Here is a 27,774-nt window from a genome sequence, read left to right as displayed (position 1 = left end):
ACCCAAGGGTGGAACTTGTATCAAGTGTAGCCATCTACAGGGTACGTCAAGTCTCTCAGTTCATAGCCTTCCAGTGGGTTTAACAGCAGTGATACCTGAGTTTCTGTAAAAGATTAGGATACCTTTTACGATATTGATGTTGGTGGCTTTAGTGACCAGTCTTTGCTGGTTGTAATTGTGGTGAGTTGGCTGTTAGTGGTAGTGGAATTCGGAGCACTGAAGGATCCTGGTTCTTCTGACTGATTGATTTCTTCTTCTTCAAGACAGGGTTGAGTGGTAACGCCGGGAATTTATTTATGATAAGGCTTGATGATATCGTATGGAACCTTACTGGTGTATTTGATGGGGATGATCTCTGGGTTACTATCCAACTCGCCATCGTCTCTGAATTTGGATATAGTTGCTTCCTAGGAAAGAGTTGTGTGGCCATTGATCGTGTGTCTGTCCGTGCCGAGGCCAAGTAAATGACGTCATTTTAACCCCACATAGTGACGGGTGAAGTTAGAAAATAAATATTTCTTAAAACGGTCGTTGAATGATCTTGAATGAAAAACACAAGAGAGGAAACATAACTATCTGAAGTGCGTCAGTATCTTTTCTCCTCTCTTTTCGTACCTCCTGCTGTTGAAGTTTCCTTAATTCTGTCCACGAATGGCTCGAATTTGCAAACCAAATTAACCTGTGTAGATGTAAAGGCAAGACACTCTCTCCTGGCAACAAGATGGGTCACACATAGGCTACGAATAAGTATAATTTTATGACTAGAATCTATTGCATTTCATTTGGGGCTGGTATTACCAGGTGGTTAGGAAGCTTGACTCGTAATTTGAGGGTCGTGAATTCGAATCCCCGTCACACCAGACATACTTGTCCTTTCTGCCTTGGGTTCGTTATAACGTGACCGTCAATTACCACAATTCGTTGGTAAAACAGCAGCCCCAGGGTTGGAAATGGGTAGTGATGTCTAGCTGCTTTCCCTCTAGTCTTACACTGTAAAATTAGGGTCGGCTAGAGCAGATAACCCTCTTGTAGCTTTGCACAAAATTCCAAAACAAACAATCATTTTATTTTATTTATCTATCCATTATTTTCTTTCTGCTAACATGGCTGAATAAGTATTGCCTTTGAATGGTTTTCTATTTGTAATGAAATTAACTCTTTAATTACTACGAGTTTTCTATTTTCATTTGTAGATAAGCAGTAAAATATTAAACATGTACCTTCATCTATAACTCTGCATTACAAATAAGATTCAAGATGAGAAGTTGTTTATGAACTTAGTAGTATAATAACTAAATACATCTTGATCACGAGTTAAATAGCCCAGTTCATTTGAGTGTGACATATTCAGTGTCACAGTAAAACAGTAACAGTTAAAGCTTTGTACTGTCACTTAAGGTTTGTAATTTGGTACTACTGAATATTAGTAAAACAGTAACAATTAAAGCTTTGTGCTGTCATTTAAGGTTTATAATTCAATATCCATATAAGCAAAGTGTGCGAAATTATAAATTTGAAATAGCAATTTTTTTTTTTGTATAAGAGAGCATCGGATTTTGTGAGCTCAAAGAAAGTTTGTCGTCTTTTATAAAATAAACAATCGGTGAAATTTATTAACCAAGTCGCAGGATTACGTAATTTATGTAGTATGTAGTTTTACTGATATTAAGTAGTACCAAATTACAAACCTTTACTGACAGTACAAAGCTTTAATTGTTACTGTTTTACTAATATTCATTAGTACCAAATTACAAACTTTAACTGACAGTACAAAGCTTTAATTGTTACTGTTTTACTAATATTCAGTAGTACCAAATTACAAAGCTTAACTGACAGTACAAAGCTTTAATTGTTACTGTTTTACTAATATTCAGTAGTATCAAATTACAAACCTTAACTGACAGTACAAAGCTTTAATTGTTACTGTTTTACTAATATTCAGTAGTATCAAATAACAAACCTTAACTGACAGTACAAAGCTTTAATTGTTACTGTTTTACTAATATTCATTAGTACCAAATTACAAACCTTAACTGACAGTACAAAGCTTTAATTGTTGCTGTTTTACTAATATTCAGTAGTACCAAATTACAAACCTTAACTGACAGCACTAAACGTTAGTTGGTCTTGTATTAATGGTATTAAGTATAATGATTTTCAAGTGTTTTCAAAAAAGAACGTTTTAAACTGTTATTTGAAAGTTTGTATTGGTGATTTTTATATCGTTTTTAGGCTGCACGTACTGTTATTGTTTAGAATTGTTTTGGAAGAATTTAACAAAACTGAAGTAAAAAATTATATTTTATAAATTCTTTCAGAAATCCTTCAAGAGTGGGAGGACCAGATATCCAATCCTGAACACAGTCTTGGAGGCAAACAGTCAACTTCTCTTGGTGGTTGGTACAGCACCGATAGTTCATGTGTAATTTGAGTTCAACATTTATTTTTTACCTCCAGGCAGCTGACCAGTTCTTGAATAATAAGAAAAACAAACAATTATTAGTCTGGTTTACCTCGATTCGAGACGATTTTCTATTTGACAAAATATACTTGTTTCGAATGGTCCTGATTATGGGAATTATTTATTTATTTTGAATTTGTTTTGTTTGGTCTTTAAACATTTATTGCAATATTTTATTCAGCTGTTTTTCGTTGTTGTTATTCATTTTTTTGTTCGTTAAAAAGCCATACTTTTACACAAAAGATTTGAACTATATCTGATTTATTTGTTTTTAATTCTGATTTTAATAGAAACAAAGATGAGTACTTTGAACTCGACGTATGTTTATTTTGTAGGATATTGTAAACAAACCATTATTAATATCTGATATTATAAATATTAAGTTTTTACTCTAAATAATTCAATATAAATTATTTAAACTAGGTAATCTTAGTTTTGTTGGAAAGAAATCCTGTTTTAGAAATGTGTTTAAATACATGTTCACATTTAAGTCTAATAATATATTTGAAAACTTTCTAGCCCTTATTACTAACAGTAGTGCATCTGGTAATGTCTGAAGAAATGGAGTAGTTCTGTGGTATTTACTCGAACGGACACTGATGTTTAATTAACTTTACTATTATGTACCTGTAAATACACGCATTTCTACCTGAGCAATGACTCTTTTTCTGGTGATGATATACGATTACAATATTTTTACACGGATTGATCTAAAAAATCTACAGGTAAAGCATAAACTTGGGTTGATCCAATAGATCACATGGTAAAACTTACACTTGGATTGTGTTTTCAAGATGGCTGGTAGGTGTATTAATACATTAATTAAAATAAAGTACAGAATGATGATTCGACCTTTTTTAGTCATATTCAGATTAACAGGTTTTTTAACCTGAAAATGGCCTAAGAAGGACGAAACGTTGTTCTGTATTTTATTTAATTAAACATGATACAGGTTACATGTGGAGTTATATAGGCACTACCCATACACTGAATGGATTAAGACAACGCATCATACATTTTATATATGGATTAGTCTAATCAACAAATCGTTGTGAATACAGATTAGCAAATATGGATAATTTTTGCATCTTTCATATTTTTATTTACCCTGAATGTTAGTTAGATCTAATTGGATAAACTGTATGTGATGATTAGATTGGATAAGACATGTCTTTAAATATGTTTTAAGTTTGTTATTCATTTAAAATATATTTATGGAAGATGGAATATCTTATTTGATATCAGTTGTCCTGATGATATTTTTCCACAGAGTTCTAAGTAAAGTATATAGTCTGCAATGCATATCTGTATGTACCAATTTTCATTGTGATTCCAAAGTTTTAGTTTCACTGTGATATAATCCCAGAAACTTTATTAAAAAACAAAAAAACAGTCCTTGAGCACGTGTTGCAAAAACATAAGCAGAGAGAGCCTTGACTTGATGGGTCTCAATACCTTGAACTAAGTACACTTTGACAAAACAAGGTGATAAAGTACACATCACGTGCTACGTAAACAAAACTATGATTCACTTCACCATAGAAGCCATTATAACAATATAACCCTTCATCACGTAACGTAAACAACACATGAATGTAAAGACTCATTTTTGGCATCTCGCACATTAAAAAAAATGTGATTAAATTAGTTACTCCGTAAAACCTTCATGTATATTAAATCTGGTATTTTAAGGCATAAAAACTATTGTGAATATGTTGGAGTTTGTTTGTTGAGTTTTGTGTGTGTGTGTGTGAACATTATTCAGTTTTGGCCTAAATATTTAATTTTTATATATAATATCAATGATGAAATACAAATGCAATTAGTGCTGTCAAATTGAGAAATGCATATTTTATGTTAAACGTCTATATATACATAATGAGACAGCTTGTATGGACGTTATAAATGATTTATTAGAAAAGCAAACAATTTTTTGAGACACTTGTAGGTAGATTTGTAATTGAAAATTTCACCAATTACAGCAAAATCTTACCAAAGCATATATAATGACAAAATATAAGATTAAACTAGTATAAATAGTGTCTATAACCTTATAATCAATTTATATTAAACATTCAGTACTTGGTATCCTGTCGATAGGTTATTGATGTAACACACAGTGATTTCATCCAAACTTATCAATATAAGGAACTGCAATCCTCCTATAGTATCTGGTTTATGGTCGTAGTAAACAATTTTCCGTCTGAACTCTGCCAATTTGTTCACAATGGAATTACAATCTGGAGACTTTACTGGTAATGACTTGTAACTTTCTCCTCTACAATGTTGGCAGTGACAATGTCATCCTGAAACATATAGTTATCGACAAACTTTGTTGAAGCATATGGCAGAAATATCGTTTCCATACAATAACTTTAAAAGAGGCATCACTGATGTTTATCTGAAAAATATGAAGAGCAGCTTTTGCACCATGATGAATGGTAATAGCTGCCCAAACATGTACCACACCACCTCCTGTGTAGTCCTTATCTGTTTTCTAGGAGAACGACCAAATGAATCCTAACATCAGCTTTAGCAAATCAGGAAAATGATTCATCTGAGAAGATTACATGACAAAAATAACTTTGTTTGGTTAATTCTCCTATTCTGGATATCCTGAAATGAATGTGTTCATGCCGTTCCTGTTGTAGGGTGTTGTAAAACTTCTTTCAACCTGAATGAATTAACCTGAACGAAACACACCGTCATCTCGGTTTGTATGTTTTGACGACTGTTAGTAGAATTTCCTGAAACAGTGTATTCTATAGTCTTAAAACGTTTTAAGACGCTGGATACGGTATACTTGGGGACACTACTGTTCTAGTAATGTCAGTTTGCTTCAAACAATTTCTGAACAGTTGAAACATTTGACGCTCTATAACTTCTGACACGTAACGAGGCATAACTTTACATCAAGTACATAGAAACTGTTTGAACAAAGAGTTGATCGGTTTTGGAAAATATTATACCAATAGCATACCCTTTTACACATGCTACGTATTAAAATTTTAAATAGACTGAAAATGAGTTAAATGATAACTTAAATTTAGAGTAATTATCGATATGTATTCGATTTATGTTACGTAATTTTTTTAATACAAATATATTTTAATATACAACAATAATACAATTTACAATTATGGTTATTACAAATAATAGTCTATGTTTAAATATTTTAGAAATATGTAAACAATATCAAGTCTTCATTCTGGCTTAACTTACTTGATGTCTTATCAAGGGTTCACGATGAACGAGTTAATTTCATGTTGATGTATACACAATTCACTTAATAGGGAGCAAGCTAGCTAGCTTCTGGCCAAATATCTGAAGTTCCCAATTAATGAGCGATCATCATTGTTATAGCTTTGATGTTTATAGTATACCAACTATAGCAAACGAACACTATATACTGTTTCTTGGCGTGTCACTTGGTTACATTTGCAGGCGCGAGGAGAGTTTCTGGAACTTTCAGCCCGCACAACAATACAAACGATACACTAGTGTTTGTGTACACACACGTATTGTTGATTCTTGCACTCAAGAATCTTTTAAATCTGTACTGCCAATTTCCCGCCTATTCACTAAGTTGTATTTATATTTAGAAATGTAAATTTAACTTAAACAAGCATCAGCGTTAAAACAAATATATGATACTACATCCATCACTTACAAAATAGATATGTATGCGTTTTTTTAGAAACAAATGCTCAAACCAACTTATAAAAACAAAAATAACAATTTGTACATGTTTTTCCGATCGTATCTTACCTTTTCTGTTATTACTAGGCCCGGCATGACCAAGCGTGTTAAGGCGTGCGACTCGTAATCTGAGGGTCGCGGGTTCGCATCCCCGTCGCGCTTAACATTGCTCGCCCTTTCAGCCGTGGGGGCGTTATAATGTGACGGTCAATCCCACTATTCGTTGGTAAAAGAGTAGCCCAAGATTTGGCGGTTGGTGATGATGACTAGCTGCCTTCCGTCTAGTCTTACACTGCTAAATTAGGGACGGCTAGCACAGATAGCCCTCGAGTAGCTTTGTGCAAAATTCAAAAAAAAAAACAAACCTGTTATTACTTGGACGTTTAGTCAGTAAGTACTCTGTAGGCAATAACATCAGTATTAAACACCCAAATATTTTGGCCAAGATTGTATCTCGTGTTTCAATATTCATGTAGTAAGGTGTATTTGTATGTCCATGATCAATGTATATTCAATTGTATTTCTAATTCTCATTAATTCAAATGTATGCATGTAATATTTTGTGTCTTCACGTTTATGAAGGGAGATGTGCATATTAAGCTAAGCTACACTACATGGCAAAAGTATGTGGACACCAAACAGTCACATCCATATATGCTTGTTGAATATCTCGTTCCAAAATCATGGGCATTAACGTGGAGTTGCCCTCTTTGCTGCTATAACAGCCTCCACTCTTCTGGGAAGGCGTTTCACTAGATTCTGGTACATGGCTACAGCGATTCGCTCCTATTCAGCCACAAGAGCATTAGTGAGGTTGAGTATCGATATCGGGCGAGAAGGCCTGGTTCGCAGTGGGCGTTCCAATTCATCCCAAAGGTGTTCGATGGGTTTGGAGTCGCGGCTCTGTGCAGACCAATCAAGTTTTTCCACACCAACCTCGGCAAATCATGTCTTTATGGACCTCGCTTTGTGCACGAGGGCATTGTAATGCTGAAATCAAAAAGGGCCTTCCCCAAACTATTACCACAAAATTGGAAGCACACAATTCTTTAGAATGTCATTGTATGCTGTAGCATTAAGACTTTCCTTCAATGGAACTAAAGAGTCTAGTCCAAACACAGCCCCAGACCATTATTTTTCCTCCAGAAAACTTTACAGCCGGCACTATGCATTCAGGCAGGTAGCGTTTTCCTGGCATCCACTAAACCCAGATTCGTCCGTCAGACTGCCAGATAGTGGAGCGTGTTTCATTACACCAGAGAACGCGTTTCCACTGCTCCAGAGTCCAGTGGCGGTGTGCTTTACACCAGTCCAGCCGACGCTTGACATTGCGCATGGTAATCTTAGGCTTGTGTGCGGCTGTTCGATCATGGAAACCCATTTCATGAAACTCCCGACGAAGAGTTCTTGTGCTGGCGTTGCTTCCTGAGGCAGTTTGGAACTGAACTCTGTAGTGAGTGTCGCAGCTGTGGACAGACGATTTTTATGCACTCTGGTGGTCTTGTTCTGTAAGCTTTTGTGTCCTATCTTCTCTGTTGTTGCTCTTAAACTTTTTCACTTTGCAATAACAGCACTTAAAGTTGACCGGTGTAGCTCTAGCAGGGCAGAAATTTGACGAACTAACTTGTTGGAAAGGTGGCATGTTAAGACAGTGCCACGTTGAAAGTTACTGAACTCTTCAGTACGACCCATTCTACTGCCTGTGTTTGTCTTTGGAGACTGCATGGCTGTACGCTTGATTTTATGCACCTGTTAGCAGTGGGTGTAGCCGAAACCACTAATTAGAAGGGGTGTCCAGATAGTTTTGGCCACGTAGTGTAGTTCTTGAGAATTCATAAGGTAAAGCATATTTTATATTTCATGTTAATACTTTAATATTAAAGTGACCCTACATTATATCTTATACTTGTAAGCTTCACGTTCATTTGATTTTAAATTAAAAATACGTGTATTGCTCATGAAAATGTAATTGTACGTTGGATACCCGTGGATTAAGATGTAGTCAAGTAGTATCTTGTGTAGTACCTCCATGAAGTAAGTCGCATGTTTATATTACGTTTTGTGCTAGATGTCGATGACTTAAAGTGACCAAACATTAATTCGATATTTGGTTTTTCATTAAGTAAAGTATGACCTCACCTAGTTTTCCAGTTTTACTCAGTTATCCATATTACTTAAGCATAAAATAAATTTAATATGTCAACTGAGCTCTGGACTCTAAGTCTAAATCTAGCTGTACTGATGGCAGGAAATATTGTTTATCTAGTTTATTTGTTTCTAGGAATAGAAAATAACTTCGTACAGATTTCTTTTGTACGTGAACCTTTCTCATCTTTTATAACATAAACATTCCAAGTTATGGTTATTATTGTATTTTAGGTTCCAGGTTTGGAAATTTAAACTGTAATAAAAAGAAATATTTAGAAATATTTATTAATAAGTAACTTAGCATAAAGATGTTGAGATGATGGTTATTTTGGTGGTTATATAAAGTATACCAGATACACATTTTTTCTGATCTGTAAACCTCGCACATGGTGTAAATGTAAAGGCACCACTTTAAATTCTGCTCAAAGAAAGATAAGACGATAGATATACAGGAATAATAAAGATCACCCAAAACAGATTGTTTGTCCCGAGCAAGAAAATTATAAAACGAAACTTAAGTAAATTTTGTGAATAGATTTTAAAACATGGATAATAATATAAGGGTGTAAAATGTTTCTAAATTCAATCAAGGTAACCAGTGCAACAAACTATAAAATTAAAAGTTAGATGAACGTTTGAAATGCTTAATGAAACGTTTATTTATTTAGCCAACGGCTAAAATGAAAATCTTCTAAATGTTTCGATAGCTTTAGTTACCTAACACGCTCCCCGCTAGTACAGCGATAATGCTAAAATCAGGGGTTCGATTCCTGTCGGTGGGCTCAGCAGATAGCCCGCTGTGGCTTTGCTATAAGAAAACACACACACCCACACAGTTACCTAACATCACAAATATAAAAGACCCATTATTTAAACATGTAGTATCCTAATTTTGGCCGTCAGCCAAAAAAAAGTTTTAGTTTTGTATTTTAAAGGTTGTTTCCATTTTAATTTTAAAATAAAATGATGTGTTCTGCGCCTTAGGTAAATCTTTAGAACAGAATGGAGTAGCATTTGAACTACAATAACCTATACGGAGATGAGTTAAAACATTTCCATTTGTTTCTAAGTTAATCAGTATAAAGCCAGACAGCTGAAGTATACCTGATACCTTATAATTGACAACCTTTAACCAAATGGGTTCGTAAAGTCATTAAAGTTTTGAGCAACTGAGCTTTGGATATGAGTAACTATTTTCGAAATACGGGCCTGTTTAGCCATAAGTTGAGCCAGTTCATTGCTTGGTTTCTACAGAACCCAATGGTGACAATATGTCTTAATTGAATAATACAAAAACTAGAAACAGAATGTTCATAACCACACCGAACGAAGAATTCTTTAACAAGCACACATCAAAATGGATTTCGGAGTTGTTTGTATTTTCCAGGAACATATCCAATGCAAAGCAATGAGTTTTGCCATGTAACTTTAAATCTCAATAAAAAAAACAGACCTACAATAAAGCGATCCTTGACAAAAGTCATTATTGAACAATCACCAACTGCATCATCATAAGAAACGTTAGAATGTATGACGTAAGCTTCGAGTAAAGCATTTGGTAAACCAGGAAAATGATCAACTTTAATTGAAACAAATAACATGGAAAATGTCACAATTTTTCTCCTGATTTTAATTTAAAGATTGGAAAACCTTTCATCATATGCAGATCACATGAGCGATTTTGCTGGAGGTAGAAAGCCAGAAGGCAAGTTCCGTTAACTCACCAAAGAGCAAAAATTGGAAACACTTTAGTTAGTGCAAGAAAACAATGTAGAAAGACAGTATTTAGAATGAAAATAGCAAAATACATGATTTTCAACCTGGAGAGCTACAAATAGTGCTAAATGTAGGTTTATGGTGACTAATACAGAAATATAACTACTGGAATTTGTTCAGTTCATTCAAATTGTATAGGAGCCTTAATATAAAATCATAATATAAGTTAAGCTAAGTAATATGGAAAGTTTTCAAATGTAATAAGCTTAGTTTCCCGCCCGGTATAACCAACATGTGAGAATTTGTCTTTAAGAAACGTTTCTTACAACATGTAGTTCACTCTTCGACAGAACATGTTTTAGGTTGGATTTAAAATGTGGTAGTATGGATGTTTGAGTGTAATAAACCTATTATATCTTACATATTCCTTACTTAAAACGCACTAAATGCTAATATTTCATAAAATATGTGTAACGTTAATATTAAAAACCTGCCATAGCAAATATTTTCCACACGCATCAGTTTTTTTTTGTTGTCGTTTATTTTACAGAAATCAACAACAATCCTCTAAGACTCCACCAAAACGAGGAGCAAGATAACTTAAGGAGAAACTTATCCCCATGGAGACAGCATCCGCGAGAAAGCCAACTTTCTTTAAACAACGAAACATTGCCAAGTGAGCATCACAAAGACCCACCAAAACACGTCAACATACTCAATAAACAGAACCAACAAGTGACAGACGCTGAGGTAACTGTAACGACTGAACAACCACAAGAACAAATCAACAACGAATCGCTTTTGAACAAAATACCCAAGAAAACAAATGACATTTCGAATGTTGACGCTTTGGTAGAACAAAAATACAATGGAAAGGAAAACTCAGATGCTACTGATTCCAATTTATTTCAACAGGTTACAGAGTCAGTTGATGAACGTGATGCTCAGCACGTGACCAAGAGAGACTCGAATTCTGATAGAGAACATTTGTACGTGGATACGTCCATCACCCCGAATCTACTATCGGACAGTACTAACCATGATGACCAATCCACACCGATCAAGACTGAGGGCACCGAAGGCTCAGATAAGGAATGGCTACATTGGGTTCCCAAGTACGTAAATTATCTTAACATAAATCTTAGTTAAAGAGTTATATTCTGTGTGTACATGGGAGAGAGAGAAGACAGTTTATGCAATAAAATGTCGCATTTTTTACTTCCGGTACACTTTTATCAGAATTCATACAGCCATAATTCAATCAGTTAACCAAGAGATTGAGACCGTTTTGTTTGTTTTTGTTTTACGCGCAAAGCTACTCGAGGGCTATCTGCGCTAGCCGTCCCTAATTTAGCAGTGTAAGACTAGGGAAGGCAACTAGTCATCACCACCCACCGTCAACTCTTGGGCTACTCTTTTACCAACGAATAGTGGGATTGACCATCACATTATAACATCCCCACGGCTGGGAGGGCGAGCATGTTTGGTGCGACCGGGATTCGAACGAGTCGAACGCCTTAACACAACTTGGCCATGCCGGGTCTGCGTGAGACTGTGGTTATAAATTACCTTCTACTTTTTCTATTATATACACATAACATTATTCATCTAAACACTCACTTACAGCATGGGCTTTCTGTAACAACCAGGGTTACATTGAACTTTTATTATGTTATAATAATATTTGATCATTTATTATTATAAAAATATTTAGAATTTTATCGTGTTACAATAATATTTCAAGTTTTATTCTTACCATAATAAAGCTTTATTGTGTTACAATAATATTTGAAGTTTTATTGTTATAATAATATTTAAGGTTTTATTGTTATAATAATATTTGAAGTCAATGTAAAAAAATAACTTTACTTTTTATTCAGTTCATTCTTTTGTTAAAAAAAGATTTTCTTTCAGTTGATCATTTAAACAACTTTTTCGAGATAAATTAAGATTAAAAGGAACTTGAAATGATGATGATGTTACATGCACTGTTCTGCGCACCCGTTTAACATGTGACATGACCCCTCAGCATGATTCATTTTTCATTTGAGATTGTATTTATATATTATGGGCCTACGAATTTGTTTATTCATTCAGTTTTAACTTCTATTGCAAAAACTAAAAATCAGGTACTATCGAGCCTTCCCAACACCGTTAATAGCACCCGTTACAGAGTATCATTGGCTACACTGAGCAAGTTAAATCGTGTTTAAAAATTAAACACTAGGGCCCCCATCTTCTACAACTAAATATTTAGATATATTTTGACAGAAAGGTGTTATTATATATACATATATACATTATGTAACGATGTATGTTACGATCAGTTCAACTATTCGTTGGTAAAAGGTAACCCAAGAGTTGGCGGTGGGTGGTGATGACTAGCTGCTCTAGTCTTACACTGCTAAATTAGGGACGGCCAGAGCAGATAGCCCTCATGTAGCTTTGCGCGAAATTAAAAACGAAACAAACTACTCACGAGCGTCACGTTTTCAGAGTTGACATGTGCGGATAACGTGTATTAGAGGTAAATGTGATCATTAACCAAACTATAATCACATTTAATGTTTTACACTGACATCTATCATTCGAAACAAGTAATTATTCATGTAGAAACATCGGACCGTTGAAGATGTATGTCGTTGATTTCTATGTAAGGGAATAACCAAACAGTTTATAATTGCCACGCTATCTATTATATTCTTTCATTAAGTAAAGAAAAGTAAGTTTGAGAGTTTCGATATGTAATATTTAAATATTAAAATACTTTAGCTGAGTAACCAATTGAAAGATTAGCTGCTGTCAAATCATCTTTGTTTTAGATATCAGCGAAATTTACTTTGCCACTTTATTATTGCATATCCGCGCTATTGATTTAATAGATTTTTGTTTTTGAGCTAATGACATTTATGGAAGTCATTACCATATGATATAACATGAAAGGAAAAGGGCAAGTTGTAATAAAATATCTTCGATTTTGAAATGTTTAGTTGAAACACTGGCGCCATTTTTTGATTTGTTGCTGATAATCCTACCCCTCCTCCTTCTCAGTGGGATATTGCTCAGCTTATGAACTTACAACAGTAAAATCCAGGGTTCGATTCTCGCGATGGAAACAAAAGATAGCCTAACTATTTTATTTGTATGCTGAAAGCTTATCTCGTCGCAGATATAAAAGGCTAAATCTGCAGTTTATTACAACTTTGAATATCACGCAATTTTAAGGTAAAATGCATTATGGGTCTGCCCTGTAAAACTCAGTGATAAAGATCGACTGGTGCTACAGTTTCCGTAAGTTAAATAGGTGTGTCCCAAATTACTATCTTAATTTATCATGATCAAGACGACCCGTATATCTACACGATCTACTCATCATTTGGAGTGTATCGCCAGCAAAAACTACAAGTCGACCAGAAGTACTTGACTGTTTAAAAAAAACACAACTACTTAGTTTACAAACGTCGTACTAGTGAAAGAGAAAAGTTTGAGAGAAGGTTTTATTCAAGTTTTCGTGGGTCAATTTAATAATCTTATTATTGGTTAAGATAAGCACTAGAAAGTCAAATGACAAGCTTCAGGGCAGAAGATGAAAATACGTGCAGCTCCTTAAAGAATATTGACAACTTCACTTTGTGAAAATGACTAAACGTTCGCCAACAAAACAGTTTTATTTTCGTATAAAAGTGACTTTTTTAAAATTAGAAACGAAACGAAACTAGTTACAAACAGTAAACTGTAAGATCACTTTATTGCATTAAAGTTGCTAATATTTATGTGGTTTGTTTGTAGTTAAGCACAAAGCTACACATTGGGCTATGTGTGTTCTGCCCATCATGGATATCGAAACCCGGTTTCTAGTGATACAAGTCAACATATACGAGTACGTGTTTTTCTTATAGCAAATCCACATCGGACTATCTGTTGTGTTCACCGAGGGGAATCGAACTCTCGATTTTAGGTTTGTAAATCCGAAGATTTACCGAAGGGGGGAAGTCCACAGATATACCACTGTGCCAATGGGGGGAGCTCGCTATTTATATACCTCTACACTCGCGAGCAACTTGTTTTCTTCATAATCTATAGCTTCTTGCTTTTTTAATAACTTTTTTAAGAACAGTGAATATGCTAAGAAATAACTTCGCGAACATTTTGTATAACCGTCAACAACTGATAAAAAGACCTATCAGGCTTCAAAGTCAGATTTGATTGTACTTCACTTCACTTACCAACTTCTTATGTACAACAATCTACCACGTTTATAATGGCTTCAAACAGATTTATCAAACTCTAACTGTCATATTTCTCTCTAACATCATTACAAAAAATGAAGTCCATGTCAACCCTCAAAGGTTTTTCCAAACATTTATTTCTAAACCATTTGTCTATCAAAGCCTTCGATTACTAGGTTCTTAATAACGCACGAACCACACGAGAACATGTTCACATAAATACTGTCAACACTTCAGTTAATCACGCTAGTTACTGTTGAAGCAGTTTATGGAGCTTATATGTATAAAGTCAGTGTTTCACTCAATCGGTTTGATCATTTCTTTAAAAGAACAATTCTTGATTTCTCAACGTAGACATTGACACGAAAGTCGATAATTTCAGGGTTAAAAATATCAGACACTCAATATTTTTTTCAGTTAGTGTTTTTGTACTATCCAAACATTTCATTTCTGTGTCTGTACCACGTTATAGCTTTATCAATAACACTATGTAACAAAATTTTTACTTTTACTTGTTTCTGGACAGGAAGTGTTATTTCCCAATTGGTTATGCCTAAAGTAAATAGAAAAGACCTATTTTTCTCTTCAAACTTTGCTTTTGTGACCTGGTAGCACATAACGAAAACATGATGGGAGACTATATTTGGGGGCTCATACGTGAAAGTGATTTACCTTACTGTCGCAAATCTCGAAAAACTACTCACTTCTAAACACTTTTGTACAACTTTATTATAAATACATGTAAATCTTGATTCATATATTGTTTTATTCAGACCTTGTGTAAATTAAAATGTCCAAATTTGCCTGTTTTTACATAGAAAATAGGTTAATTTCATTATCCAGGTCACAAAATTAAAGTTTTAATTGAATAATGGCCATTTTCTGTACTTATACAACATAAGCAGTTAAGAGATAACACATACTATTCAGGAACATAATTTGTGTTACGTAGTGTTATATTTTTAAATCTCGTGGTTATACCATTACTCATTTTTCATAATTATGAATACGAGTTTTGTTGCATGATATTAACCTGAAAAATAGTTTTGATATTTTTGGTTCTATTAGTATCAGATGAGAAAGTTAATATGAAATAAATGCTGAGTCATCTGTTATCGCTATTGTCGCTATATTTTACTTTATACAAAATGCATGTTTCTGAACAGCTATGTGAAGGAAACAAAAGATAGATGCGAAATTCTATTTTCACACATCTTTAATTTCTAGCCGAATTCTACAAATTTAGAGGAAGTGAAGAAAAAAACCAAGAACATATCCAGTTAAAGTTTATATATATAAATAACCGTGATTAGGTCTATTGTTTTTCTTGTTGTTTTTTTTACAATATTATGCCGACTTTCGACATTTAAACAATAAGGTATCTTGTAAAAAGTCTCCAGCAGTTAGGGTTACATTTACAGGCTACAATCTGGGAAAGGTGTAATTTCTCAGTAGTGAACAATTAAAAATAGGTCAAAATATTATTATTGAAATACAGGTTTTAATTCCCTGATAAATATCATGTTTGATGTTGTCCGTCAAGTCATTATATAAATATATATCATTTAAATTTCTTGTAGTTTGATCATGTACTTTGTTTTTTTTTTTACTTTATATTTAAACTATTTAAATAACTAGTTACCATCGTAACATTAAATTACAGTAAAGTTTCACTTAATATTCTATTTGCACAAGTTGTAACCTTCAGTTAGATTTGTTCTCGAATCGTAAAATAACGTACCGGAGCGACGTTCCGGTATTTTTTTAAACGTTTTTGACAATAAATACAAACAGTGTTACAGCAAACTGTGTTGGAATTTGACCACATAATTAATCGGCTTCGCTTTGTTCAGCGATATTGTAAGGACAACAAATTCAGGCTACCTGAACATGAACAGTATTTTTGTGCAATATTTCCAATATATATCAATCAAATTACATTTCCTTTTTGATAAACAGCGGATGTTAAAGAGCAAATAAACAGACAAACAAACCTTTTAATTTATATGAACTAGTGCAAACCCTCGGTGGAGCGAATGGAAAATTCTAACTATATTATATATATATATATATATACACACACATTCTCTGTTTGTATACGTGTGTTTTCTTATAGCAAAGCCACATCGGGCTATCTGCTGAGTTCATCGAGGGGAATTGAGCCCCTGATTTTAGCGATGCAAATCCGTAGACTTACCGATATACCTACCAGCGTGGGACTTCACTCTGTTCATCAGTTGATTGGTTCTGCTGCAGTGATAGTGGATGGAATACTGAAAAAGTGTTTTCCCGAACAGAAACAACAATTTTTCAATAACCACTATTTTAAAATGTTTTTTTTAATAAGTTTTAATTTCGTTAACTAGAAGACACTAGTGGAGATAACGTTATTTTTAGTTAATATTTTTTTACTGTTGTTTGCTTACTGTTAAGCGCAAAGCTACATAATAGGCTATCTATGCTGTGCCGCCACGGGTATCAAAACCTGGTTTTTAAGTATTATTATATTACACCGTCACTGGAGCTTAAACTATTGCTGATACGATATAGCGCATTCTGGTTTGCGTATGGTTTATTGGTATGATTTTAATTAAATTGTCTCCATGACAACTGAAATAAACAATGGACATTTGTTTCTACACGTTCAGGAGCTCACCGAAGTTCACATTTCAGGTTTAGACATCACTAGTACATACTTAAAGAAACAATCAATTTGTTTGTGTACACTTAGAGGGCTAGTTAACTTTTAACCAGTAGTTTTTGTGCGTTCTACCGGAATGCGTTTTCTGATCTGATGTTTTAATAACTCAGACTTGTGATGGTTTTATTGTCGTGAAATTGTTACATGTTCTACAGTAATTCCTGTTCACTGAATCCAAAAAGAATATCCATTTTTCTCCATTATGTACATATTTTTTACAGAATGTCAAATGTTTTTTACATAAGTGAATCATTTTCATTGAAATAAAGTCACATTTTGTTGTGTTTAAAATGTTGACAACCACTGCCTATAAATTTCTCTAGACCAATCGCGATGCGAGTCTCATCAATCGTTCTAGAACCCAACCGTAACAAACGTAATAATAATAAAAACTTTATCATAGTAAATGAAAGAATAATTTCATCAAAGTAGGAGTTTTTCTTCCCGATTTGTAAAAATAAAAAAATCTTTACGCGATAGAAACAAATGAATATTATTTTGAAACTCTGAAAAACTGAATTATATAAAATCCGTCATTAAAATCAAAATAACTTGTATAAAGTTTAAATTTGCAGGCCTGTGTAACTATCACCTTATCTTATAATATGCCAGTTTTCTTAATTGTCTTTTTCCCTACAGCATCAGAGGTAAATTACATGAAGCATTACTGAGTAAATTGCTTTATACCTTTCCCTGTTGAACATATGAATATGAGAGGATGTGTGGAGAGACTGGTGGATGATCTCAAATATTATGTTGTTTGTCGATGCCCATCGATTTTATACTCCCAAGAATCTTCCGAAGCTCATAGTGGTTAAAGAAAGCTCAGTTCAAATACCTCTATTTTCACCGATCATGGTAGGGATTTAGGTTTAATAACCCAGGATCAGAAACGAAATAATCTGCTTCGGTTTTGACGTACTCGTTATTAGCAGTGATGAGAGGTTACTTACATTATGTGTAGAGAGAACTCTGAAACAGTCGAGGGGCGTTGAGTTATCACTGAAGCCAGCGTGCACACCAGGATCACGTCGAGTTATTACTGATGTCAGCGTGTACACCAGAATCACATTGAGTTAATATACAATGATGTCAGCATGTACACCGAAATCACGTTTGTTCTTGGGCAAAAACGCAAAATGATTACTTGTGGTTGACTTATCTCTCAGATCCATCTCAGCCAAATCATCATATCTGGATCTGGTAGATATAAGAGGTGGATCAGGCTGAAATTTGCTTTCATGGCCTCTTTGTACCACTGACTGGGGTGTTGTCGTTCTCTAACCACTTAACTGAAAAAAACTGGTACTGGGTCCTGATTTGGTTTTATCGCTGAAGTTTCTTCTAAAGTTGAGTAGAAGATCAAAATCACCAGTGCCATCAGTCCATCAATCATCTAACTGGTGGAACAGATTCATTACTTGTTCAGCAGTAAAGCGTTAGGGTGACATCTTTATACTCGCCATCTTTGTTTTACGACCGATGTAATCAAATTGTCAAAGTTCAGAAGAAAGCTCTGAAAAAAGTCGATTCCAAACACAGATTGTTAATCTGAAACAATTGCTGAAACAAATGACAATGCTTCACGTAAATTTCTGTTTGTTTATAGAAGGTGGAAAATAGCGTAGTTTGGATTAGTTTTCAACCAAAGAGACATATATGCATCGGACGTTATTACCCTCGATAGGTAAACTGAATTTTTTCGCCGAACTTTGGCAGTAGCTACTCGGGTTTAAGGAGTTAAATTTATGTTGTTTGTTCACGCTCAGAGGAACAAACAAGTTGACACGTTGTTTATGTAAACACTATCTGTACTCACAGGGTTACACAAGTTGATAGGGCGTTTAAATGCACAAGAGATACAAACAAATTGGCACTTTGTTTAAATACTCTATTTGTACACAAACACTCACAAGAGTACTCAAATTGACAAACTCTAAATGCACTCAGTAACACAAACAAGTTGACATGTTGTCTGTGGACCGTCGGATAATTACTTGAACGATCAGTAATAAAGATTAACTGGTTGTTGCTTCACACCGAGTCAAGTATTTTATTTTATACTGTAATCTAAAGACTTCAAGCTCAGCGCTCAAGTAAGCTACACGGGTTTCAAAGTTTAAGTAAATATACTTAATGCATTTTCAAGTGTATTGGAAACAATGAAAAATTCTGATTATTTTTAAAACGGTATAAAAGTAAATATTAGGTTGAGGAATAATTCGTGAGCGTTTTTAAATAATTTCATTCAAGCATTACATGCAAGGCTATACAATACTTCAATGCATGAACACATTACACCCAAAACATTTATTATGATACTTTATTTCATGTAATACCTAGGTATATAGTATGCATTGTTTTAAACTAAATTGCAAGAAATTAAATGCGAAAAGCAGATGGTGTCGAAAATGCTCGATTTTGTCCACTTGACATTCCATTTAATGAGCTGAGAATGAAAGCAAAAATTAAAGACATATGAAAATCAAACACACCATCTATTATAGCAAAAAATTATCTACCAAATGACATGAAATATTTTGCGAAAGCGTTTCATTTATGAATATATTTGTTTAACTTGAAAAAACGCTCACGAATTATTCCTCAACCCAATACTTAAAGACAACAGCCTCAAAACTTTGATGAAATGGAAGCCTGCTTAAAACTAGCTTCCGGGAGTTCTGACGAAAAGGTAAAGTGAATTTTTCTTAGCTTCCCGAGTACAGTAGTTTTAATTTACATCTGATTTTGATGATAAGATGAACATACGAGTAGTAATGATAAGATGAACACACGAGTAGTAATGATAAGATGAACACACTAGTAGTAATGATAAGATGAACATAAAAATTGCTTTTAGTCAGTTACAATGATGCCATAAAGATCATTTGTTTTTGCTTACATACCTGGTTTTGGAAAGTGATGCTAGATATATTAGTATAATGATATCGTTGTTTCGTGGCCATGTGCACGTGATGCATTTACTATTTATTCGTACCAGTTTTGTAACAACCCTATTTTTCTGAACCTCTTGGAAATAATAGACTAGTTTGTTTATTTGCATTTAAGTACAAAGTTACACAATAGGATATCTGTGCTTTGCTCACCACGATTATTGAATTCCGGCTTTTAGCGTTACAAGTTCGCAGATTTACCGCTGAGTCAATGAAGAGCCTGACTGACGAGAAAGGAAGGAAGGAAGTTATTCAACAGCGGCCCTAGCGAACACTTAGACTACTCTTGTCTAACCGAAGAGTGGGATTTAACCGTCACTTTTATGACGGATTTACTATTGTATATTTATTTTAATATCGACGTTTGTGTAGCTAAATTTAAAAATTTAGATATGCGTATAATTTACTCTATTAAATGTGTGTTGTAAAATTACCGCGTGGTCACTAAAATTGTAGAAGATTCTCAAGTGTAAAAATCAACAATATACGCGTGTACGAAAGCACTGGCCTATGCAAGTATTGTTGTTTCAGCAGAAATTTCTAGAATCTCGCCTAACGTTTATAAAAGGTATTCAACGCAACGCGCAAAGAGACAGTATATATTGTTGGTTTGCTATATTTGGTATACTGTGAACCTTACAAACTATAACTGTGATTAAGAATTATTAATCGGGAACTTTAGATGTTTGACCAGGAACATTTATAGATTTTGAACATTATAAGATATTTAACTTCAGTGTATTCACTTCGGACATTAGAATTTTTATGGTCGTAACTTCAGTCGTAAAAAAAATTCAGGTGTGATTACGAAGAGCTAGCTAGCTCCCCTTTAAGCGAATTGTACTTGTATCAACTCTGAATTAATTCGCTTGTCGTAAACTCTTGCTAAATAATATGAAGAAAGTGCCAGATCGGATAGAAAACTCATTATTATTTGCAAGTTTTTAAAACTTTTGTACGTAAATCATTGTTTGTAGTAACTATTTGTAATAACCGTTATTATAAATTGTATTATTGTTTGTATGTTAAAATATATTCGTATTTAGAGAGAAAACTGTGTATCAATCTTGTTGGTAAATATAATAAATTGGATACGTATAGACTTAATTAATTTTTAAATTTAAATTACATTTAACTCAGTTTTAGACTATTTTAAATCGCAATACGTCATACAATAAATTGTAGGCTCATTTGAGATCAATCATGGTACGTAACTATCATAACGTACCACATCGCCAATGTGTGGTTTAAGTTCTTCCAGCAACGGGATAGGAACAGTAAATCACCGAATTTATAGTTTGGAACGATTCTATGCCTCTAGCAGTTCAGCGTCCCGATCGATATTCAGGCTAAACGTTGCGGGGAAAAGTGACGCGGTGTGAAAATATACAAGTAAATCGAGAAACTTGTAATTTGTGGAAATACTTGTATGCGTACATACATTAAACTAAATGTAGAAATGCAAGGAATAACTATGCTAATTTTTCTACTAACTAAGTGGTTCAATATGACATTGTACGTTTATTGTTCCCTGATTCTTATAGGAAGACGTTTGTTGCATCAGTTAAAGTAAATCACATTAAGCCTGACGTATCCCTTAACTGTTTGGTTTTACATAGTAGGAAGTAATGCAACGATTGAGAATAACCACGTACAGGGTGTTCGGAAAGTCACTGTGCACTTATATATTTATTAACAGACATGTTTCAATATAGAGTACAGGAGGTAAGTATGAATGACAATTATAAACAATGTTGAAAGTGACCCCCCGTTGGCATCAATACAGGCCTGGATTCTTCTTATTTTGTTTCTAAACACCGCTATCAGTTGCTGGCTTGAAATAGACTGAATAGACATGTGATTACAAAACTGCACAGTGACTTTCTAAACACCCTGTACTATCAATACAAACGAGCTCTTCTCCCTCTGTATAAGTCTTCCTCTTATCATGTAGCGATAATTCTGACAACAACACACGTCAAGTATACGTACTAGAGATTTACAAAAACTCTAAGTAAATGTTCTGGATATGATAAACACGAATACTCAGACAAAATGAGATAAAATCTACTTGTAGATAGAAAAAAAAAAACAAGTTCCTCGATTTACTTGTATATATTTGCACATAGTGTCACTTTTCCCCGTTTAGTCACGACTGTATATCTGAAGTTTCAAATGATGGAAGCATCGAGTCTCTCCAAACTATAAAGACTCTCTAGGGTAGTGTATGTCATATCTGTGAATTTTCAGGCGAAATAAAGGTAATGCGTAACTAAGCTGTGAAAACTAAAGTGAAGCACTACGTAAGACATAACGATCGTACATAATCTGAAAGATTACAGTACGAACTTGTAGGTTCGTAAGAGTTACGACGGGTGCTTCGTAGCCTTTAAATACTACTTGTGTGTCACTTTTTACTGGTGATTTTCGTAGAACAACATGTAGGTGGTTATATCGAAGATTATAGTTCTAAAAGATAAACAGTTTGGTTATTTGAATTATGACATACTAGTTGTTCCGAAACGGCCAAACTTAAAACATCAGCTAATGCTGAGAGTCTACAAAACGGAAGTCAAACTAATTCAGTTCTTTTGTTGTACATTTGATAACACGGTCGAATTTAAAACTAAAACTTGTATTAATATCGTGGAATATAAAGGAGCTCAAACTGGTATTCTTTCTTGTTCTTGTATGTTTATTAACAGAATAAAATCACATGTAATGAGAAAATAAATAACAGAAGTGCATTTATTTTCACAAATAATTATGCATCTTTACTGACAGAATTTTATTAGAATAGGAAAACAAGTCGCACTTTGTTCAACACAATGGAAGAAAAAAAGAAAATATAGCATTATAATATTTTAAAGTCCTTTGTAATTCACAGTATATCAATCTGAAGTGTGTGAATAATATTATGTTATTAGGCTTGATTTATTATTCAATATTACAGAGCTGGTTAACTGGCTACAGATCTTTTTTTCCCCATTTCCGCCAAAGGTAAAATCGAATATATAATCTCTGAATCAGAGATTTTCTGGTTGGCTTCATGCTCTGCTGCGACTACAGTTTGGCTTATTCAAGGCTCATCAACACAGTTTGAATAGCTTGAATCAAATAAATACAATAAGACCTCTTATAAACATGACGTGTATTATTTATACGACAGTAATCACAAAGGCAGTATTGAACGCCATAAAAATATATCGATTCGTTACAGAGACGTAGATATAACTGAAAGAGGTTTTTGTCTCTTCATCAGAAAGAGAAATGAAGAAGACGAGACAGGTTGGAAAATATCGCATTTCGGTTCCAGAAACAACAGGAAGTATTATTTAGGACTGTGTGATAACGTGAAATCTGACCTGGAAACATCTACGGAGTCACCCTTCTCTGACATCTTCAGTGACTCTGGAGAGATTTCTACATCGGACAGGTGAGTTACGAGCTTTACCAGGTTTGTCCATATGAAATGTCGATCAGTTTTAGTTAGCTTAATGTTTAACATACGAGTTAAAGCTTCTGAGTACAACTCTAAAAGTGACAGTTGAATCGATGTTTAAAATAATTTTAATGTTTGTTGTATGCATACACATTACTGTCGAATGGAGACATTTGATTCATAAATCAACAAGTTCAGAACAGGAACTGAATCTGACATGTGAGCCAAGAGCTCCTAAAAGACGTAGGTCAGTAACTCAGACGATCGTTTTACAATTGTCAGTATGGAAAGTATTTTTATACATGTTTGAAAATTCAGTGAATATGAAAAGTATATATATATATTTGATAATTTGGCGAACCTAGAAAGCGATCTACATCTAATAATATTTCCTACAGGTACTTGAAAGAAGGTTTGATTAGTAATTATTTTCTATGTCAAATTTCAAAATTAAAGAAAGGGATTTACAATTTGTGACGTAATAAGCACAGTTTATATGCTAATGAGGAACGAAGGCTGTTTATAGGTTTAAGAGAAGTTTTCGAATAAACCAGACTTGTTGATTTTTAATTAGCCATCCTTGAACTGATTCTTTGTGTGTTTTTTTTATATTTTTGACATGCAGTTTTAGTTAGCATTTTGTTATTTTCCTAATTGAAAATGAACTTAGATTTTCCAAAAGCTGTTTTTACCTCAGCACTTTGCAAAGAGGAAGGCTGTATTAAGAAGGTAAGAAGGGGAGGTAGACTAACAATAAAACCCACGATAACCTTATCACTCAACTACGATAGGTTTATTAGTTTTTACATAACAGTCCTAATAGATTTGTTTGCTTGAAGTTGAAACAGGCTACTTGTGCTCTGTCCACGACAGGTATAGAAATTTCCAGTAGTTTAAGTGTCCGAATAAAATTATCCAAACGAAAATATCCTCTTCACTATCTAATAGCACTCTATACGTAGTGACATGGAAGACGAGGAAGATGGTGATGATGCGTCACGAGGCCTTGAAGCCTTCCTGAGAGCAGTAGCAGCCAGAAGAAAGGAGCGAATAACATCCATAGAGATGGGTTTTTTACGACCAACGCAAGTCGGAATGGAACATAAGCTCATTGCTAGCGCCACCTTCCAGAAAAATTACAGGTGTTTTTTTTTTTTTTTTTCCTTTTCCTTAAACTGTATTGTCTTGTTGCGAATCCAACGTAATTATTTTCCTTTACAGATAACACTGAAAGCTCATTTTGATCACGTAGTTACTAGAGTGAACTAGACATTACTAGGTAGGTACTAGAGTTAATTTAAGAAAATAATTGTCTATACGACTAATACACGATCATTTTATTAATAACAACAGAAAATAAAAACGTTTTGTAGAACATTTCAGTCTTGTGAACATTATCGACTTGAACAAAACTCACCATCCAGAGATAATTTGTGTTTTCGCCTGTTACAGCATTCGGCGTAAAGAGTATTGTTTTGTTTGTTTTTTTAATTTCGCGCAAAGTTACACGAGAGCTATCTGCGTTAACCGTCCTTAATTTTTCAATGTAAGACTAGAGGGAAGGCAGCTAGTTATCATCACCCACCGCCAACTCTTGGGCTACTCTTTTACCAACGAATAGTAGGATTAACCGTCAAATTGTAACGTCCCCACGGCTGAAAAGGCGAACATGTTTGGTGTGACGAGGATTCGAACCAACGACCCTCAGATTACGAATCGAATGCTTTGATCACCTGGTCATGCTGGGTCTGCGTCAAGAGTAACCAACACTATTGTGTGAAATCACTCATTTTACGTACGAAATACAAGAAAGTGTTTGGGAACAATTAGTGAGATTAATTAATGTATTTATAATATTTTAATTACGTGATTTTTATGTTATTAGAAGGACTATAACATACAAACCAATTTCGTGCGTAAATAGTTTAGACAAAAGTTAATAAAAAATCCTTTGGTGTCCAGCTACAATTTTCCGGTTAACATTCCTATCGGTCATAATTATTGTCAAAGGAAGCGAACTCAAACTAGCTTCATAATGAAGGTGTTTTGTTATTACACAGAACATTAAAGCTCAACTTTGTTTGTTAAGTTCCATAGGGATTCATTCACAGCGTTCAAAAACCCAATATTATAATGCTACAACTCTACAAACCACACACTAAGTTCTTATTACTGCCACTAGAGGAACTAATTTAAATTTTGTTGAAAATAAAATAAATTAGTTTGCAACACATTTATTAATGACGGAATATTTTTAAAATGCGCTTTTTTAAATCACAATTACAGAAACGTTCAAATTCAGAGAAAACAAATATTGTAGCATTTTTATATCATTAATTAGAATGGCTAGTTTTTTTATCATCGCGTCAAATGAACTTTATATTCAGTATACGGTATATTTATAATGTTATTTTGTTATCAACTGATGTAATTAAGGAATATTAGAAGTTTTTTTTTCTGTTGTTAAACGCAATATTGCAAAGTAGGTTAAATGTACTATATCAATCGCAGGGGCATTATAAAGCTAAAAACCCATATCTGAGGTAGCAGGAAGTTATTATTTGCAAACCTTTGTCAAATTTTGTCAGCTTCTCGCTATGAAAGGAACTAGACCGATCTAGTGCCGGACCGTGGATCTAAGGTTCCTCAGTTCGTGCTCCTTTACCATTATCGTCATCGTGGTCCGTCTTCGTCAGGAAGGTTGTCTATCCTGTGTTTTTCTCGCCAGACCTTCATATTTTTGCTATCTCAGTCCACACCACGGTACCTTGCCTCGACTCCCATGCTAAACAAAATGAATGGTATCGTAAGTTCTGGTTTGGCTGTCGTACAGGGGGCGTCATCCCTCAAGTACCTGAAGACTGGAACAGCAGATGCGGAGGAACCTGATAGATTGTCAACAGCTCAGACAGCGGGTAAATTGGGATGAGTAACACATTCAGAGCATATCCCTGAAGGAAAAAGATAGGGGTCAGTTACCTTAGAAAAAATTGGAGCTTCCCCATAGAAAAGGAAAAGGTGGGTTACGGCCTTTGGGGGACATGGTATCGTTGTAAGAATGATTGTCGAATCTCATTATTTCGGTTTCATAAGTTACAGCGACACAAAGTGCATGTATCCGTCAAGCAACTTTTCGTGTCGTTCAACAAACCACCGATAAATGATTATAACGTTTTAAGTGTCTATTCTAAACTTTAATGTCTTTGAACTTACACGACTTAAATGTATAAAGACATGACGGAAATTTTAAGAAACATTTTTTTTTCTTTCGTGTAGAATCCCTGGTGCTAAGATTGTCTATCTATCATTCTTAGCTGTCCGGAAAAAATTTCGGAAACGAGGTCTAGGAAGTTTTCTTTTAAAGGTGAGTTTGGTTTGGCTTATTTTGAATTTTGCGCAAAGACTATCTACACGAGGACTATCTACGCTAGCCGTCCCTAATTTAGCAGTGTAAGACTAGAAAGAAGGCAGCTCGTTATCGCCACCCATCGCTAACTCTTGGGCTACTCTTTTACCAACGAACAGTGGGATTGACCGTACATTATAACGCCCCACAGTTGAAAGGGCGAATATGTTTGGTATTATGGGGATTCGAACCCGCAACCGTCAGATTACGAAAAGTTTGCCCTAATCACCTAGCCATGCCAGGCCAAAGGTGAGATAATACCACTGAGTAGCAGTGTTAATTGATTTGTTTCAATAACTAACTTTTTTCACCTACTTGTTTTCCCAACAAAAAAGTGAACTTAAAAATAAATGCATAATATTTTCAGTGGTATTGACAATATATTTTCTACTGGCTTATTATTTTATTTTATTTTAAATATACAATACTTGAAGGTGTGATGAATCTAAAAAACATTCCGTAAATATTATGTGATTCTCTGTGCGTGTGTGTTTTCTTATAGCAAAGCCACATCGGGCTATCTGCTGAGCCCACCGAGACATATCGCAGTACTAGCGGGGGGCTTATGTGATTCTAGTCATTATGTTTAATCAACGATTACATCTTGATATAGATAACACTAAGTTCTTTACCTGAGAAACCTGATTATTTCGTGGCAATAATCTGATTTCAAAAACTCTATTTTAGTTTCAATACTAACAGAGTACTCGATTCGAAAAATGTCAGTGGTGTTGAGCTGTCCCGAATGTAGTTTAATTACAAAAATTTATAAACACAGTGTACATCATCATTAATTACAGAATGTTTGAGTGTTAAGCCTACTGTAGAGACTTGTATGCACATATTAAGAAATATCAATAATGGTATTCCAATATGAATGTCATTGTGACATTGTTAATTATCGAAGTATCTTCACATTAAGAGTGTTATAATTTTAATAACATATACCCCACATACCGTGAGTAAAACAGGTAAAATATTCACTGACAGAGTTGATACTGATTGGCGGAGACGTGAA

The 27,774-nt window shown here is 34.2% G+C and overlaps 1 protein-coding gene across 1 annotated transcript in view; it reads left to right on the top strand.

The window, feature by feature from the left end:
• Window positions 1–27,774, top strand: part of LOC143241978 (uncharacterized) — a 66,117-nt gene that overhangs the window by 25,581 nt on the left and 12,762 nt on the right. Inside the window, exons 3-7 of the mRNA XM_076485327.1 lie at window positions 2,319–2,396; window positions 10,575–11,139; window positions 23,171–23,344; window positions 24,313–24,492; window positions 26,627–26,714. Coding sequence (XP_076341442.1) covers window positions 2,319–2,396; window positions 10,575–11,139; window positions 23,171–23,344; window positions 24,313–24,492; window positions 26,627–26,714 — 1,085 coding nt within the window. The remainder of the gene's footprint in view (window positions 1–2,318; window positions 2,397–10,574; window positions 11,140–23,170; window positions 23,345–24,312; window positions 24,493–26,626; window positions 26,715–27,774) is intronic.

The sequence above is a fragment of the Tachypleus tridentatus genome, chromosome 2 (assembly GCF_004210375.1).
Source record: "Tachypleus tridentatus isolate NWPU-2018 chromosome 2, ASM421037v1, whole genome shotgun sequence".
In the NCBI taxonomy this organism is placed as follows: Eukaryota; Metazoa; Arthropoda; class Merostomata; order Xiphosura; family Limulidae; genus Tachypleus; species Tachypleus tridentatus.
The sequence above is the reverse complement of the archived record's forward strand: the minus strand, read 5'-3'. Positions and strand labels throughout refer to the sequence as shown.